The 18878-nt window shown below is 46.1% G+C and overlaps 1 protein-coding gene across 2 annotated transcripts in view; it reads right to left on the reverse strand.

The window, feature by feature from the left end:
• fgd (faciogenital dysplasia) overlaps positions 1–18878 on the reverse strand; it is a 51539-nt gene that overhangs the window by 18752 nt on the left and 13909 nt on the right. For both annotated transcript variants that reach the window (XM_047591880.1, XM_047591871.1), the window contains exon 2: positions 1504–1674. In XM_047591880.1, the coding sequence (XP_047447836.1) occupies positions 1504–1674 (171 nt within the window). The remainder of the gene's footprint in view (positions 1–1503; positions 1675–18878) is intronic.

An 18878-nucleotide genomic window follows, 5' to 3' on the forward strand; every position in this document is an offset into this window, starting at 1 on the left:
CTAACTTATACAGGGACCTTTCGAGCGTTTTAGATCTAACTCGTAGCTCCATTTGGACGAACTATGAGTGGAATAAAAAAGTAGTTCAGAGAGGAAGTTCACCCCCACGAGTGGGAAGTAGGGCGCACATGAAAATGGAGTACCAGTTATCAGAAATGAGCAAAAATGTAGCTCAGCCTGTCTAGGCGATGGGAACAAAATGTAAATTGTGATCTCACTTTATACCACTTCTACTTTAGTAGTAGTAGGTTATTTTATTTTGGGCCTGAGGGGCCAAGAAATGGTTAGATTAATGTGGAAATTATGTGAAGCATACATTCATTTAATATCAATTAGTTCATTGCTGCTTTCAATTTGATTTCATGTTCACTTTAAGGGTTTTCATATGTTTCATACAGCGATAGGACATGACATTATGACCACCTGCCTTATATTGTGTCGGCTTGTCCAGGCCTGTTCACGTGCATCCCACGGATTGTTGATCGGTTTGGGATCTAGTGAATTTGGAGGCCAGGTCAACACCTTGAGCATGTTTTTTTTTTAGCTGTTCCTAAACCATTTTTGTGTGTGTGTCAGTCTGTACCCTGCTGGGGATGTCTGCTGCCACCAAGGAGTGTCATTGCTATGGGGTGGGGGTGCCTGGTCTTGTCTAGGTGGGCGGTCCACATCTAAATAACATCCACATGAATGCCAGGTCCTAAAGTTTCCCAGCAGAACAGTGAATTGTCACAAGATGGTCGACATTATTTCCTGTCAGTGGTCATAATATTGTGGCTGATTAGTGTGTCACTGCAAACTGGTTTTGGACTGTTGATTAAAAAATAAAAACTCTAAACTAGAAAAATCTAAACTAAATAGTTACAATATCAGCTTTTATTTATAAGCTAAAATACACGGTTCATATATATGTTACAGTTTTTGACATTTTACGGACAGTTCTCGGCAGATATCTCTATCCCGGAAACTGCTGCCCATGTGAGCCAAGGCAAAACAAATGTGGGCCGAGACACGAGCCACTTCCCATCATTATCAAAACATAAAATGTTTGTTATCCATCTGCTTGAATTTCATCCTAATCGTGATCAAATAATCTTTGTTATCCCAGATGTTTGTCACATACTTAGGGCGAACTTGTAGCCGTGAGCCTTTTAAATATCGGGGCCAAGTCAGTTGTGTAATGTCCTAGTACATTTTTCAGCAACTCCCTAAACATAACACATGCTGTTCATTTTTAGCATTCTTTGAATGGTGCCAGGACATAAACACTTGGGAGCCCCTGGCCTGCTTTACACCGGCGGCTCCTGCAGAGGTGACCTACTGAGCAGTGTGAGTGGCAGAGTGAGGCCAGACCGTTGACAAGCACCAGGTTACAGACAAACAACTGTTTGTCAAAGTGGAATAAATGACAGCTTGATGGCGGGGGTCGGACACTGCTGCAACTTTCAATCACAGTGAAATCACCAGCGTGCAAAACGGCCTTAAAGGGAGCATGCAGTCTTTTACCTTGAGGTTTCTGTGCAGTGGGCGGTCTGGGTGAGGTGGAGGGCTGAGGCCGCGGTTTGATGGCAGGCTTGTCGTGACATGGTCTGGGGGTCGGACCTTTCTTCACCAGCTGTGGAGAACACCGGTAGTCCACTGAGCCGCACTGGTACTGCAGAGAGGAGGCAGGCAGGTCTGCAGAGAAGAGAAAGACAATATAAGGTATTGATCACTCTAATAAGATTCATGAACGCATAACATAACCCTGCAAGAGCGATGCGGTGGTGTTCAGTGTCGGTGAACGACCTTGAGCTCAGCGTGTTGCGGGGTGTCGCCCTCGAACAGAGAGCGCTGGGGACCAGAGAGGAGAGGAGAAACTCTGACACCGGGCCCGAGGCAGCACAGAGCTGCAGAGGCTGCATATTGGTTTTTCTCAGACTCTCTGACCTTTATCTGACTGAACGCATCTCATCTTCTCTGCACGCGGTGCACGCACATTTTTTTTTAAGTCCAATTTTGAAAAAGCAGATTTGCTCTCAGAATAAGGCCCGGCGCACGACACACAGATCCCACGATATGACTTAAGCCAGCTCCGAGAGCAAAAAAAAAAAAAATAGAAATAAAAGATGGTTCACAACATAAAGCTTAAAATATCTGAGCAGTGCAGGCTTCAGCAAACTGAGATACTGCAGCTTATTTTAAGGGATGACGCTCATCAATAGATTTCAACAGACGGCGTATTTGCGGTCAAAATAAACAGCCATGTGAGCAGGGATGAATGAACCCAGTGACAGAGTGTGTTTCACTGATGGGCTTTCAGTTCCTGATCAGACTTCTGTGGTACTCAATCCAACATCACTCACTCTCGCTTTTATGGGTTTTGTTGACAATGGTAAAGACATAGGACGTTACTACAAGAGTCCGTCACACTGATTTTAACATGAAAGTCAAATCACCATTCGCTCTAATTTAATCTGAACATCTTGCAAGATGTTTTTTTCTGACTCATGTTTGATTTCCGGATTTTGTGCAAGACAGAAGTCATGAGATCGGCAGTGGCCCTACAATCAGCTGCGGTATCAACATCTTTGTGATCCAGTTAATGGAAAAGAAATCTGGCGTTTGGACATCGTTGCTACTTTTCATATGAACAAAGCGATGTCCCTCACTAGATCATACGTCAATAGCCACATAGCTCTGTTCCTTCAGGCTCCCTGGATTCGACCGAGCCAAATGTTTCTTCGCACACATCTAATTTGGCGATATTCAGATGTGCTCCAGGCGATGGAAGAGGGAGGAGATTCAGTCAGTAATGAGTCCTGTTACACCGTCTGCCCCATGTGGCACTCTGCAGGTTTTCCCACCATCGCTGCACCGCGGCGGAATAAGAGCGAGGCAGGGGAAAACAAATCAAACAGCCCCCTCAGCTCAGATGAGCGCAGAGATCACGAATCCTACCGCAGGGTAGGTTTATATTTGACATTTTATCATCCTCGTGTTCGGTCCCCAGCAAAAGAGCCTCTCGTTTGCGCTAACGCAATCTCTACATCAGAGATGACACGTAGGTTAAATCAGAGGGAAAGCTAGACCTATGATCAAGAGAGCAGACAGGTCCTTCAGCCAAATGACTCGCGGAGTGAAGAACTCTCTGACCCGAGACTGCGATCTTTCCTGGGAAAAACAAACAGCAGTGGGAGATGGAGGCATAGGGGCCGGTACCTATGGAAACTCGGCGTATCCATGGTTACCCAACAACACAACCTGGGCCCTCATATCACTCTGCCTAACACCAAACAGGAACTTCACAACACAGCAAGGGAGAAGGAGCTGACACTCACGTTTTGTCTTAATTAAAATCCCACAAACCGGGGATAAAATAACCGAAGCCACGTACCTGGCAAAACATGTCAACAAGTAAGTTATATCACAGCGATTCTGAGCTGAAAAAGAAAGAAATACAAAAGAACTCACGGTTAATAGTAGACAACAGGGGAGCCGTTAAAAGCAAATAACCACCTTGACTCCTCCTGCAGCTTCACATATCCAAAGTCCAAAGAAGAATAAGGAGAAGTGAATAGAAAAAACTCACACGCAGTCAAGTCAATATGAAAATAAATCCTGCCTACCCAGTTTTAAAGAGCACAACCCAGTCTTTGACCAGCACACACACACACACACACACACACACACACACACCCTAAAGAGTCCTTCAAAGCTCAGTCCTGCATTACGCTCAAACAAACACCTTTCCTTTCCCAGCGGAGTTCCAGGAACCGCACCTGTCTGTTCACCTGCCAAACCTGATCCATGTACCTCCTCCCAGGGCCAAAGTGACGTGAGTGTGGAGCACGGTTAACCCAAGCATAGTGTTACAGCTAGCTAGCCGCACAATGAATGAAAAGTAACACACAGCTGATAATAACCAACGGAATGTCTGGCGCTTTGAGTCGGCCGCCTGATTGATTCCGACGTGATATTAATATTCTGTGTAGTTTTTAAGAGGGCTTTCGTGAAAACACAGAGGAGGAGTCGTTAATATCCTCCAGCCATCGAGACAATTGGAAATTACACGTGCGAGAACATAATCTCCACCGCACCCTGTAGGATGTGCCTTACAGTGACAAGCTTTCACCGCAGATTTCTTCCACTATTAGTCACCGCACATCCCTTCAGCCAGACAAAACAAGTCCTAAACGATCCTCCCGCTTACCTGTTCATCCATGGCTGTGATGTAACTCGCTCTCTAGACGTGAACGGAATGAGCAGCGCCCCGAGAGCACCGCAAATGTTTTGAGCTGTAACCTGAAAGACTGCATAACAGTGCCGCAGAAGTATTCAGATACCTTCCGCTAAATGAAAGGGACACACTGACAGACGGAAACGAAGTCTCTTGAAAAACTTTGCGTGTGTCACTACATACCAGTGTATATACGTAGACTCAAGGTGTATTTGCTTTTTCAATACACAAGTCAAACAAGAATCGATTTTACTTGAAGTATTTTACTCAATGCGATGGAATAATTTGTATATTTTTTTTAAAGGCTCAATTTTTTTTTTACTAAAAAAATGGAACTAATTTGCAAATCCCAAAAAGTCAATATTTGTTTGAGAAAAATCTGGGAAAATAAACCCATCGCTTGCCATAACGACTTCTTCTTTTATAAAAGGCCTTCACTTGTCCTCAAACACCAAAGGCACACAAAAATGCACAGAAATGCAAAAAAAATACACAAGTGCAGCTCGCTGTCAGTCCCCGTCAGCCCTGAGGCGACCCCCTCAGAGTCATTTATTACCCATCATCCCTTGAGTACAGTCGTCCCGACCCAGCGCTGTCTGGGAGACAGATCACTCACATTCAGCGGAGCCTCCCCGCGCAGACAGCCAGTCAATCAGGCCTCCTGCCCCACAAACCAACCCCTGGCGAGCACGGGCTGACAACCTCGCTCCGATAACTTCAACCAACCAGCCACCCCCTCCACTCCCCGCCGAGACGCAGCTGAATCTCTGTGACGCTCTTCCTGAGAGTGGCGCCTCATTATTCCCATGTCACATCTCCCAGTTTCTCTTGCGTTGCGTTGTACCTTTCCCTTTCACTCAGTCTGCTTCTATAGCTGTGTTGTTCAGAACGATATCGATCCAATCGCTGGAGTGCGTTACTCTGAAAGACTCAGCCAACGACTGCCAGTCTCTCATCCAATAGCTCTAATGGCCATTGAGCCACAGACACACTCACTGTCTAAACTCTGACAAACAAACAACACATTGAGGACGCCATGCTGAGGACAATAAATAAACACAAAAAAGTATTTCCACACCAGCTCCTCCTCTCCTCGGTTGTCTGGCCCCTCCCAGCGCAGCAGTGCATCAATATTATTGTAGTAAACACACAGGGAGACTGAGCTGAAGTGTGCCAAAAACATGACAGGGTTCCTAATCACCAAGAGGGCGGTGGACTTTTAAATGTGTACTAGGATATTTATACGCATCCTAGAAGTCACTGCCTTTGTATCAAAGATGCGACTTTGTTCAGAGAAGTGTCCTATTTTTTCCGAACATTAAATGCATTAGAAGAAGTGGACACTAATCAAGCAAGAAATCTACAAACAGAATGTAAAAAAATAAAAAGTCTGGGGGGATCATCACTTGACGGGGCTCAATTCCACTGTGCACACGCTGACAAATGAAGTGTCAGTGTGACAACAGCTGCTCATGGATCCGCAGCAGGACAGACCCTCAGTCAGCTGACAATCAGCAGTTTCCTCTCATAAAGTAGTGAATCTTTATCTCCCGGTTCTCCGTGGGGTTTATTGACACATCTCTGTGAGTCACACTCACGCGAATACAAACGGACCAAAAGCTGCATACTTGTGTACTGTACTTATGCATCTGACCGCAGATTACAGCTGCATATTCATCTATTTCCGATCATGCTCTGGAATCGTATCCACTAATGTTTCCTTTGTCAACACATCCATTAGTGTTAGTATTTATGGTGCCCATGCTGGTATCTGGGATCTGTGATCTGCGAGGAAAGCGGGGTTTGCTGGGTCTTTCCTCTCCCCCTAATTCTGGTCAGTGGGCACAGCAGGAACACTGACATGTCTCCCACGCTAAGTGGGAAGATTTCAGCAGCTCCTGCAGATTAAGCCCGTACGGTTTTCAAAGTAGGATAAGACGGGGGAGAGAGACCAAGAGGCTGGAGAGCGGATGAGGAGGCTGGAAAGAGTAAAAGAAAGGATGTGAATTAGTGAATAATTTAAGGTATGGTGAAGTGGATTTCCTAGAAAGTCTAAAGCACGACAAGAGGCAACACAACGCGGTAATGAGTTGTGTCAGCAAGCTTACATATATTTATGTATAGTGGGGGGAGGGGAGGGGGAGAGGCCCATCTGCAAGTTAAATATAAAGAAGTTAATACAAGAGTGGCATCCTCCATGCGGAGCCCAAACCTAAATCAAGTCACTCCAGACAGAACTGTGCTTCGATGTGCTCCGAGAAACTAAGAAGGAGGCTATTGTCATGGCAACCGCGCAGATTTATGCTGCTAATATAGCAGGTAGGTCATGGTAAAGAACTCTGTTTGCTTTGAGTAGAAGCTGATAAAATTGCCCTTGTCCTGTTAAACAAATAAATCAGAAGTCAGTAATTGGAACACAGTACAGAGACACGGGAGGATGGGTGGAGCAGCCTCCTTTATATCATAGAAACTGTTGTGTCTTCAGTAGTTGGTTGGAACAAAAGCTGAGCGTGAGGCGTGACACATTCGCTGACCTTCTCCCTACACAATGACTCAAGGCCGACGCAACCAGCGGCCGACTAACAGATAACAGATAAATTGTTAGTCACAGGAGAAGATTCGGAGTTTACTGTAAGCGGCACAATGATGTGAGGACGCGACACACAGATGATAAAAGTTTAATATTTATCTTCGGACATGTGATTCAAGAGCTCCACAATTCACAGCTCGGCCCCACTACCACAACCGCCATAACGAGACGTTTACGAGGCACGGAGCGGAGAGACAAGCCTCTGTTTGGCTGGATGCTGTGCAGTGCTGTGGCCCAGAGCATTACTGTAAAGGAAGCAGCCACAGATTGGCAATTAGGGCAACGCACACACAGGAGAACAAGGGGGTTTACAAACCTGCCTGTGGAGATGACTGCCCGACTGTCCCAGAAACTACTGAAGCTTCACTGAAACCTTCTGTGGCGGTTCTCAATGGCGGCTTTCACTGCACAACATGAAAACCCCAAGCAGACTTTCTCCACAACAATCAGGGCAAGAAGGAGATCCTGTCCTATCTCCACGAGGAGAGGAGAGCGAAAGGCGAACTGGTGCAGGAAAAAAAAGTATTACAGCTCTTTCCATTCCCACAGGGGGTGGGGAAGGTCTCAATAAACACAGGTCTGCTCCATGAGTCACCAGCACCCAAAGCCCGAAATAGCTTTTTTCAAAACAAATTTCCATCATTCCCTGTCCTCAGAAGGCCGCGCTATAATCAGTATTATACGGGTTAATCCTCTGCATCGAGGATTGATCATTCTTCACATTGAATAAGGGTCTTTGAAGCGTGAAGGTATTGATTATTTTACCATAAATCGACTGGTGGGATTAACCGATCATTGCCTCTCCCCCACCCAGATAGTACATCTCAAAAACTGCATGAGTGATTAAATGCTGACTGTAAACATGTCAAAACACATTGAGCGCAGCATCTCTCGGAGCCGACCGCACGCCAACCGCCACATGTGAGCGCACGCAGGAGCATATGTGTTTGGATGCACACGTAAACGTTGCATGTCGCGAAGTCCAGCCGCGAAGCAGCACAAGACGCCAGTTCGTGGCCGCCACCGCAACACGACTCTGACACTTAACTCATGTCAACATTGTTACCATTGAGGCTCTGCTAGCGTTTTACAGCCGGCTGAGGAGCGCTCCGCCGCGGCCGCAGGAAAACACAGAGCAGCTACCAGAAAAAACACGGCCGACCAAATCACTCCCTTCCCCAAATAAAATGCAGCCCATAAAGAGAGAACATTTCACAGGCGACCAAAACACACCTCGCGCCGCCGCAGAATTACACCTCTGGAAAAGCCAACAGAACAACAGAGGGAAGTGGTGCATGCAGAGATTGTGCACTGAATCCAAAGTTTCCAGCACATTATTTGTTAGAAAAAAAAGGTGTTTTTACCATGAGAGCAACAAAGGGGAAATAGGCGGGAAAATAACCTCACTCTAAATATGTATGATTTACTACCATTTCGTTAAACATAACAGCCTAATAGCAAATACCTGAGTCATTTTTGACTTACTGTTACAACATCAATAAAACTACCAAAATACCAATTAATCTTTTTCTTATTTTCCAAAAATGTTAAAATATGACAATTTATTGGAATTTCAATTACCGAATAATTCAAACACCAAAAACATCTATTCATTTCAACAAACAACATATGAGAATGTGATATTTGGATTCAGGTTATTATTATCATGCCTAATGATTCCACAAATCTTTCTGGTCAGATAAAAAAAAAAAAACAGCTTAGGCAGCGGGAAATGGTTTTCACTATGTTCTGACATTTCATGGACAAAGCCATGAATCAAAGGCATTATTGGCAGATGAATAAACGAGGAAGGGAACTGTTAGTGGCAGTCACGGTTTAAATCGTTTAAAAATGTTTTGTTAGACGGCTAACAGAGCACAGGGAGAATTGTATTTACGCTTGTTAAATGACAAAAGCTAAACAGACTGTCAAACTGTGATTATTATCTATTATTTTCTGGCGTGCACTGAGGTGTCCACCGCAGGCATTCACATTCTGACAAGTTTACTTTAAGCGAAAAACTCTCATGTTTCTGAGACACATCCTCCGTTATTAAAGCTGTGGTAGCCCTAGATGAGGTGGAAGGGTGCCCACTGCACCACCCTGCATCTGTTCCAGGCAGGACGGATGTCAGCATGTGGACAGGAGTGTCTATGAGCCTGTTGACAGTCAAAGAGTCCCAGAGCGGCACTGCCCTGCCCAGTACAGCTCAGTGTGTTGCCCACCGCAGCTCAGTCCAGTTCAGTCCAGTCTGGTTGGTCTGATCCCGAAAAAGGCGTGCAGAAGAAAAGGGTCGCGCTGGTGAAAATGAAAGGTTAAGGGTGAGGAACCGGACGCGAGGCTGAGTCTCCTCCCTTGTTGCTGCTCCTCTGTGCTGAAACACACTGGACTCTTACCAACGAACACACACAGACAAAAAGGTCACTGCGCACTCCACACCAACGCGGCTTTTTTTGACGTCAGAATAATTTTCAAAATGTCACTTGGCTCCTGAAAGGCAGCGTCAGCAATGGGATCTCTCCGGTAAGGAGCGTCCGAGGCTGGCGGCTCCTGTCAGGCTGTCGAAACTTCCAACCAAGTGCTTTATGCTAGCTCGCTGCACTTTCTTCGACGAGTCACTCAACTTTGAAAACGGAGCCTTTTCACACTTTTAAACGCCGGAGGGGGGGAAAGACTGAATTTTGTGAAGGCTTAGATGGAAACTTTCAAGCGGAGGGTTGGGGGAGTGCAGAATTAGCCAAGACATGATAGCAAGAAGCCAAGACATACCAGGGACCGTGAGCAAACACAAATCACCGTTTGAGGCCGTTATAGAAGCCAGGTGTACACTAGACAGACTAATAAAGGCTCCCGTTTCCTCTCTAATGGCTCCAGTATTTCCACTTACAACACAGAGTCACAATCGTGTACCCACACAGGAGACAGCGGGGCTGCCAGGCGCAGCTTCTTATGCACTTAGTCAAACATGGGAAGCTGGTCTCGCGGCTCAAAAGGGGTTTTGAACTACTCCTGCGTGAACACAGTCTTCTGAGCTAGAAACATGGAGACGGTGACTGAGCCATGATCCAACTGACCCTCTGAGCTTTTATTAATATGCATGTCGATAGAAATCAAATCTGCAGTCATTGTAATCAGGAATGTATTTCACATGTAAGTCCTATTGTGTGACTTTCGTGTGTATAAAGTAAGGATCCAATTTTCTTGCTGCTGAAGGTTTGGTGTAAAACATAAAAAACAAACCAAAAATCTAACATGCTACTGACACATATGGCAAAAAAAAAGTAGCAGTTACATTTATAGTTTTCACAGAAGCTAAGCTCATTCTCTATTGCACGTGTCAGTTCATTTTTTTTTTTTTTTTTTGCTACCATTTTTAAACCATTACTTTCTGTTTGTCCTTCCAAAATGAAGCACTTTCATTAAGAGAAGGACAAGATTAAAGCCAGAACACTCTCGCTGTGAAGTGGGCTACTTCCACTTGTTCCTACATCTACACTCGGCTAGTGTATCGTCTTTCACGCGACCGCTGGCTAAATCACAGCCCCCGTTGAAACTCTATCGACACAGAGCTGCAGAGATCCATAATTGCCTACAGCAGGGAGCTCTGCCACCCTGTCATCTATCACCTCTGTTTCTTGCGTCAGCTTTGTCTCCCGGGGGTCGGGGGTGTACTAAAGTGTTAGGTAAAAAAAAAATGATCTAGCAGAGTCTAATGAGGGAGCTGCTCTTCCTGCTGCTACTTGTTGTCTATTGGTCAACACCACAGATGCATAAAACCACCGGTTACGAGCTCTTTCTAGAGAGCTGCTGAGCCCCAGCGGGCTTCATCTCACCAATTATTCAACACGTAAACGCTTCCTTTCTCTCCCACTTCCAGCCTTCCTTGGCTCCACATTTTTGCTGCTGAGATTCATGAGTCAGACTACGTTAAGTACAAAACTGAGAGATCACGAAGAACAGCTTAGGGTCCTGAAATTTACCTTTTATGGTAGCTCTTGGAAGCAGCCCCATGTGTGAGGACAGGTACTGACTTTCCACTTTATGGGGAGACACCGATGCCTCCGATGATGTCAATCAGGTAGAAAAAGGTTCACCGCTCAAAATCCCTTTAGGAAAATCAATTTTTTTTTAAAAATGGCTGGGTACAAATGTGTCCACAGACACATTTGTACTGTACTTTGTACTGTACATGCAGCCACCCTGTGCCCTGCAGCACCAAATCATTAAATATCTGGTTACTGGCCTCTGGAAGTCATCCCTCATCCTCTCCACAGCAGCAGGACACAACTACAAAGGCAGTTTCAGCCTTAACACACACACAGCTGAGCTTTTTGAAGTTGTTACTTTACAACAGGAGGTCACAATTAGAAGCAAGCAGCCTCTTCTCCTGAAGGAGGTCTGATTGGAAAAAATGCAAATATTACTCGTGATTGTGTTTGTGAATGCGTGTTAGCGTGTGATTTTCTTATTCCTCCAGTCGGATGCCAATGTCTCGTACAAAGACAACACACATGCTTGAGCGGAGACAAGAGAGCGCCTAACACTTTCCGACTGACTGCCCACACCAAAAGGAGAAGTAAAAGACGCACGCAGGCGTACGCACGCAAACATGCACATGATACTAGAAAGCAAAACGCTTGTGTCCAAACTAAAAAAATGAAACTGTGTTCGCATGGTTAGAGGAGCAGCGTTGGGAACGTGAGGTCACAGTTTCTCCCTGTGTCCAAGCACCTAAAACCCCCCAAATATACTCACTGCTCTTAGATTGTACAAATGAAAGGGGTGACTGCAGAGATCAAGTTCCTTGCATGTGTATATATGAGCAATAAAGTCGATCTTCGTAAGAATGTAAGCAAACAATTCTGCTTCACTTAGATAACAGTGAGCCTTCTTCCGGTTAAGACAGTGCCAGCAGTCTCCGTCTACTCATCCGTTATTATCTTTTCACTCCAAATTTCTTTTTGCTGACTCCTATAATTACCCTGCCAACACCGCAGGAAATACCACCACCGCCGCCACCAGCTCTCAGTGGTGGAAGACCCCGGGTGCACTGGGTTAAGAGGAAGTGGTGGGTACAATTACCAGGGTGATGAGAGTACTCTAATCAGGCTGACTGTTAAACACGGTATCTATGTGTGTGTGTTTTTTTCTGTTTGTGCCTTGGTCAGTGTCACCGCAAGTTCTCCAGCGTCCCTGACCAATATGAAGCACTTCCTTCCTTCTGACTCAACCAAGGAATGGAGAAAAACCACAAGCATGACGCTGATGACTTTAGGTGAAGTGGACAAAGTAATAAACAGGAGCTTCGCGATGTCTCCTGGAGGGAGTTTTTCGAGGTGGCGCACAGATGCGCGCGCACACATGGAACGGCACTAATCAAAGCGGCTGCCTCGGACAGAATGGCTTTCCTCGCAGTCACAGACCCACCCCTGTATTATTAAATACTTGTGGACGCTGTGGGTTAAAGACATCCTTTCCTTTGGCTTTCTCTAAAAGTAAACCTGCCCAGATGTAGGAAAATGGGTGAAACATGACTCATTACGTTTTCCACTGCCCAGGGGTTCTTGGCTTTTGCCTTTTACACGAGGTTACTGTGTGAGTCTTTTGTGCGTTGTCCTTGAGCACTGTACAGACGGTTTCTCCAAGGCAGCCCCACCGTGAATATGAACTTATGGTGTTTATGGTTTGTCGGGCAGCTCGCGATTGCGTGTTTTTTGTTGAGACTACTGTATGTCACAGAGGAGCCAAAGTGTTTAAAGTGTTCGCCTTAAAAAATTTAATCAGTTTGGTCATTTGTTTCAGTAAAACACGAACAAACTGGGCTCAGACAAAAGCTAATGACTGCAGGCAACACACCGTAGGAGACAGTGACAATTCGAGTAGAACAGTTTTGCTATGTAGCTTTTTACGAACAGTATATTTAAAGTTACCGATTCCATTACGCGAGGAGACCGTCTAATGGCAATGTTATGATACGTGAAAATCTCGTTTCTACGCTGATGCCACCATCAGTTTAAGAGAATGAGGCCACCCTGACGCTGCAGCGAAAGCCTGCGGTAATCCAGGAAATGTAAGCAGCTGTGTGAGACCGGCTATGTTGCTACTGTATACATGTCAGACAGACTCTGTGGCTGCGTGGCTCGCCGTCATCCTCATTGATCTGGGTCAAAAGGTCGTCGATTCAACCGAGCCTCGCAGTCTCCGAGCAATGCCTCAGTGTCTGCCGCACACTCGGCCTCTGCTCGCACAGCTGCCGTCGGTCGTCATGGAAACACTCAGACTCCCCTCTCCTCAAGACAACTGCCCCAGTCAGCTAAATTATAGGGTGGCAAAAAAAACACTAACATATTAGTGGGAGATAAAGAACGGGAAGGCGGCGCAACCCGTTAAGCTTTAAATCATCTCGGGAGTCACTGACACGCCGCTGTGTAATGACATCACTGAGCTCGTAGTGGTCTTCTTCACCGCCGCTCCTTCGCTGAGATCACGCTGACAGGAAGTTGTAAAATTGTCGGAGTGAAAGATAATGCTGCTTCACTGGAGGAGGAGGAGGATGGCACCCTGGCACCGTTTTCTGCTCGCCACATTATGCTCCACATATCACTTGTTCAAGGAGCCGGGGGGGGCTCAGCTCTCACTCCTAATTATCCACAGCAGCTGAAGCAGATGAAAGAAAAAGCAAACAAACTAGAACGGAAACGTTCGCTGTCCCACTAAGAGATTCCTGCAAAAAAAAACCAAAAAAAACAACACCACCACTGCGGGGAATCTGGGAATCAAGGCAGCAGAAAATTGCCCCCGATGTAGAGTTCTCAATAAAACATGCAGACTGCCATGTATATTTCAGGGGGCAGCAGGAATTAGCCCACATTCAGCAGACAGCTGCAAGCCCACACACCCAAACACAACCCAGACCGTGGTTTGGTCGGGAGGAAAACACATTATTGTGAAGCAGCAGCACCTGCTTAACATTGAGCCTCACACGAACTAAAACACAAATAAAATGCACATGAATCCAGGCTTGTCCTCGCGAAGACACGCACAAAAATCTACCGCGGACAGACGATGAAGAGCCGTTAGCAACTCACCAGATAAACTCAGTTTGCCATCTACCTTCGATGTTAATTCAGTTTTCCCTCTGAAATCTCAGCGGCTCCTGTCGCCTCCCGCCGCGCGACGCCAGTAAAAATCACAAGAGGAGGAATCCGACCTCCGAGCCACGAGGAGGATGTTTTATAGTTGTGCTCTCAGGGAGACGGCATGAGTCTGCTGCTACTACTCCTGCTCCCTCATCGGCTCTCTCTAACCACCACGCTGCCTCTCTCTCTCTCTCCTCCTCCTCCTCCTCCTCCTCTTTCCTCCCCCCTCCTCTTCCTCTTTCTCCTCCTCCCCTCACCGTCTACAAACACACAGTCCCTGCCCCCAAAAAAAAAAGAAAAAAAAAAAGAAGCGTTCCTCCTGTCCTACACTCTCCCCGTCCTGATCCCCACACCATTCAGAGCCGCGGACTAAACAATGCCTTCGCCGCCGCCGCTCTGAAAGGAACCCAGGAGCCGTTCTCAGCCGGCAATAATGCCTCCCCAACTGTCACCATGGAAACTAATGACGGCCCAGGCTGGCTGGGAGAAGGAGGAGGAGGAGGAGGAGGAGATGGGAGGGAGAGGGAAAAAATGGGGAGATGGAGAGGGAGGGGAGAGTTAAGTGAGAGAGAGAGGAGTGGAGGAGGGAGAGAGGAGAAAAAGTGGCTGAATGAAGGATGGGGGAAGTGTGTGTGTGAGTGTCAGTGGGTGTGCCTGCGCAGTTGTTGCATGTGTGTGTGGATATATGAGCAAACTAGGAGAGGTAGGAAGGTAATGAGTAGTAGTCTTTTAAAGGTGGCATCAATAATGATTTAGAAAATAATGAAAAGGGCTCAATAAAACGTTCTAAAATTCTCTTGTTTTGCCCCAAAACCCAAACATATTCAGTTTATAACGATAAGAAACACAGAAAGAATTTTATTATTTTCAAAGTTGTTCAACGCCATCTCAAATCATCTGTTACCAAAAATGAGTTGCCTAGCTGTTTTTCTGTAATAATTTGTGTTTCTGATGTGTAAATACAACATGTCGCGGTGTCTCTCGGGAAGCCACTTTGCCACAAGCCTCTGGGGAGTACATCCACGTCTCTGTGTGACTTCCCCCCACAGACACGATGATCACAAAAGCTGGCAGGATGACGCGACCAAGCTGCTCTCTTCATATGCACATATAATTACAACCGCCACCCCCCTCCCTCCCCTCCATATCTCTCCGCGTTCCCCACCACTCCCCTCCCCTCTGCGCGCTCAATAGTTGACATCGGCCTGAAAGACGGGGTGACGTTGGCCCGACACCGGCTCTGAACCCGCCGCAGACGAATGCCACGGATAACCATGGAAACACTGCTGGAGTATCCCCGGCTCCAAGGCGATAACAGGGCTTCAGAGCTGGGTGTGAGGAGAAGAGCGGAAGAGATGGAGGACGTGGAGGGGGGAGGAGGGGGGATGGGACGTGGTGCCCGATTTAAATTCAGAAAACGCAGGGGCTTTAAAATTGGAGGGGAGCTGAGAGTGGCTGAAAGTGGGTTAAAATGGGGCCCAATTGATCCCCTTGTCTTCGTGGTGAAGCGGCGATAACCACATCCTCCTGTGGCATACTGTAGGCCACCTCTTGCCGAGCTGATTGAAATTCTCACCATAGTGAATTATGCATCGCGCTGGACAGGAGGGGGGGGAACAGGTGCTCCTCTCTGCGGCAATAAAGCCGAGCCACCCTGACGAGGTAAAATCTTCCAGCATTAGATAAGGAATCAGAGCAGCAGCCACCCTGGAGGGCAATCCAAAAAAAAAAAAAACCCAATTTCAAATAAGAATAGAGCCTTGTCTTTGTGTGTTATCTAATGAGGCATGGTGCTCATGCCGCCTCTTCACACCAAAGAGAGGAATGTGAGCTGTGGGTTAGAGAGGAATGTTGAACCTCTCGCCATCTTGCTACCTCTTTTTTAGCTCACCGCTCAAAGTAGAAGGCTGTTTTTCATGTCACAGGCTGGAATAAGCCTACGAGAGACGGAGATGGATTCACTGACAGGGACTAGAGGAGATATGAAAAGCTGGCGCGGCTCCTCTGCCCTTCTGTCACCCTTTATTACTCTCACTAATTACAACAATGATCTCCTTCCATCTGTCCACAGAAGAAGAAACTTGTGCGATTATTCCCGGTCTCTGTTGCTGCAATATTGACGACTAACACCAGCCTAAATCTTCAGCGCTCCACTGACCTAAGGAAGACATCTGTCGCGCATCTGTCCGACGGGATCACCAATAACCCACACGAATTCCCTTCCATCCCTCTGTTACTCAGACAGTTGTGCAAGGACGGAATATTTCAATCAGAGGGACGCACAGGGGTGTGTTTCTTTCTGGAATTAATGCAAAAAAATCCCCCAAACATTTAAGGTCAACCAATGAGGCGGTGCCAACAAATCACATGTCTATTTTCTCCCCTCTGTCTGTGGATTATAGTGCCCAGAAATGTTATGCTGCCAGAGCTCATCGGCCGCTAAGACTTCCAGTGGTCCGCATCAGGCAAATTAAAAAACAATGGTGTCAACAATATGCAAAATGCAGAATCCTGAATCGCAGTTTGAACGCCTGCCAAAGTCCTGTCAACTGGCTGTCAAAGGACTACGCCGAGTTTGATCCGCACAAACCCATTTCAACTCGCTCCGACCGACTCAGGCTCACCGAGGACGAGGCCTAGTTAGAGTCCGAGGGGACGTGGTACAGATATTTGCATGGATAAATAAGCATTTTCTAAATAGCTTGGATCAATCGGTGGGCCGGTGCCACGGCACACTCGGGTAGGACGCCTCGGCACGCACCCCGCAGATGAAAGCCGGAAGGAGGACTCTAAGGCTGTTGTCATGGAGACGATTTACATTCCACAGCATGTTGACCGACCTGCAAGATTTTTCCTAAAAAGTCTTTCGACAGAAGGACAAGAGACAGAAGGAGTAAACCTGAACGCCGCAGCCTCGGCTTGATACGGAAAAAGTGTCACGGGCTAGAGCTGAGATAGAAAAACTTTCACGTTCGCACACGTCTCTGAAGGTCCCGCAGTGCCAGGAAGACACAACAACAACCAGACAAACCTCAGCAGAGGTCGGGGAAGGACGCAGCTTTGGTCTGCCACTGTTACTAACGTACACATTCATGTCGACTTGCTAAGCCTCCGGATCGGCTTTCTCTGGGGGGAATTGCACTCACAAAGATTCAATAGAGGGATCAATTAGAGCTTTCAGAGGCAAATAAGATTAGATTATAGTTATGAATGAAGGCAGGTGTGTCAGATTTTATTGGTCTATTGAATTAAATATTCTTTAATGGTCATTCCCAAATATCCGGTGTGCTCAAATACTGACCTGAGCTCTACTCCAAACTAAAAAAAAAAAAAAGAAAGCATCAAAAAGATCTTTTCATTTTCTCTAACGAGCACACCGTCATCCGTCCTCTCTTAGGAGCCCCTCTTTAAAGAAGGAGTCATTAATATTTCACCCCGAGGAGGATCTTTTAATTCATTATTAATATTTAAACCTATCTGCCGGGGTAGAGAGGTCTTATCTGAATTACAAAGAGGCCGGTGCCGCCATAATCTGAGCATCTACGTTACCCTCCTGACAGAAAGCGTATGCGCTAGAACTGCCGTCCCACTCTGTTAAAGCCGCGCCGGCTGGGGGTGGTGAGATCTAGATAACGGATTTCTACGCCGGTCTACTGCCGTTTTTTTGAGGGCCCTGTAGCGTGGCGGCAACGGCGGGTGCAAAGTCAGGACATTTGGCGGGAAGTAAAAGAGACGCGACATCCCTCAGGAATAGCAGCAAAGCAGATTGAAAATAAAGATTAAAAAAATATAATAATTGCAGCAACAATTTGTCCTCACGAAGGTTGAATCCTTAGAAGACTTAGAATAAATTTCCGAGTTAATACAGCATCAACATCAGGATTTACATGACTTTTTTTTTTCCCGCCCAGTGACTATACAATGTTTATATGGGTTCAAATGTCTATGAGAACAATGCAAATCAATCAGGAAAACTACTCAGTGGCAACACCGGGATTTATCGTTGACACACAAAGAAAAACACAAGAGACATCTCCCAAAACCATTTTCATCTGATTATCTAATCAGTTAAAGTGTTTTTAGTGTGCTGCAGTCAGTCTGCTCATTGTGGATCTAAAGCGAGCTACAAAGAGAGAGATAACATCTATTTTAACATTCTGTGAGCGATATATTCATCAGGATATTTATATATAATGGATAATTACTAATGGACCTGTTTACTGGCAAGCAGCTTTGGTTTAATCCATTACACATGCACAGGAAGCTAATGTCTTCACTGATGTGCTTCAATTTAACACAAGAAACTTAGAGGAACTATTATAATCTAATGAGGAGGCTTCAGATATGTCACGTGATCCGTTTTCTTTTTATTATTATTATTAACAATATTATTAAACAGGAGGTGTGTGTATTCAACTTAAGCAGCCGTCAGCATTTCACTAATGAACTCCGTGAGCTCTTGGGCAGCCCATCAAAATGAGCGAGGACACTGGGAGACAGTGAAGCAATATTGGAAACATTCCTCAATAAACAATTTGTATTGCGTGTCAGTCTGGAGATTATTGCTTTCTGCATGTGAACGATGCAACATAATAAACCAGCCACACCTCCACACACTTCATTATGAGGTCTGTGAACATTCTTTTTGTTACAAGTGTGTTTTTCCGTTTGTGTTGGATTGGCTGTGAAGTGCAACATTCAGGCTGTGGAGGATCGATAGCGACGAGAGAGATGGGATCCGCTGTTGCCGTGCTGTACTTTTCCATTGTGTTACACTGCAGTGCTTTGTTTGGTGTGTACGTCCTGAGTACTGCAGTGAAAGGTGTGATGGGAGTGAACAACCGTGTGATGGTTTGTAACTATTAAAGGTGTGACTGTGTGTATATGTGTGTGTGTGTGATGCATACACACACACGCACATTCACCCACGGTG

The sequence above is a fragment of the Mugil cephalus genome, chromosome 1, assembly GCF_022458985.1.
Source record: "Mugil cephalus isolate CIBA_MC_2020 chromosome 1, CIBA_Mcephalus_1.1, whole genome shotgun sequence".
Taxonomy (NCBI): Eukaryota; Metazoa; Chordata; class Actinopteri; order Mugiliformes; family Mugilidae; genus Mugil; species Mugil cephalus.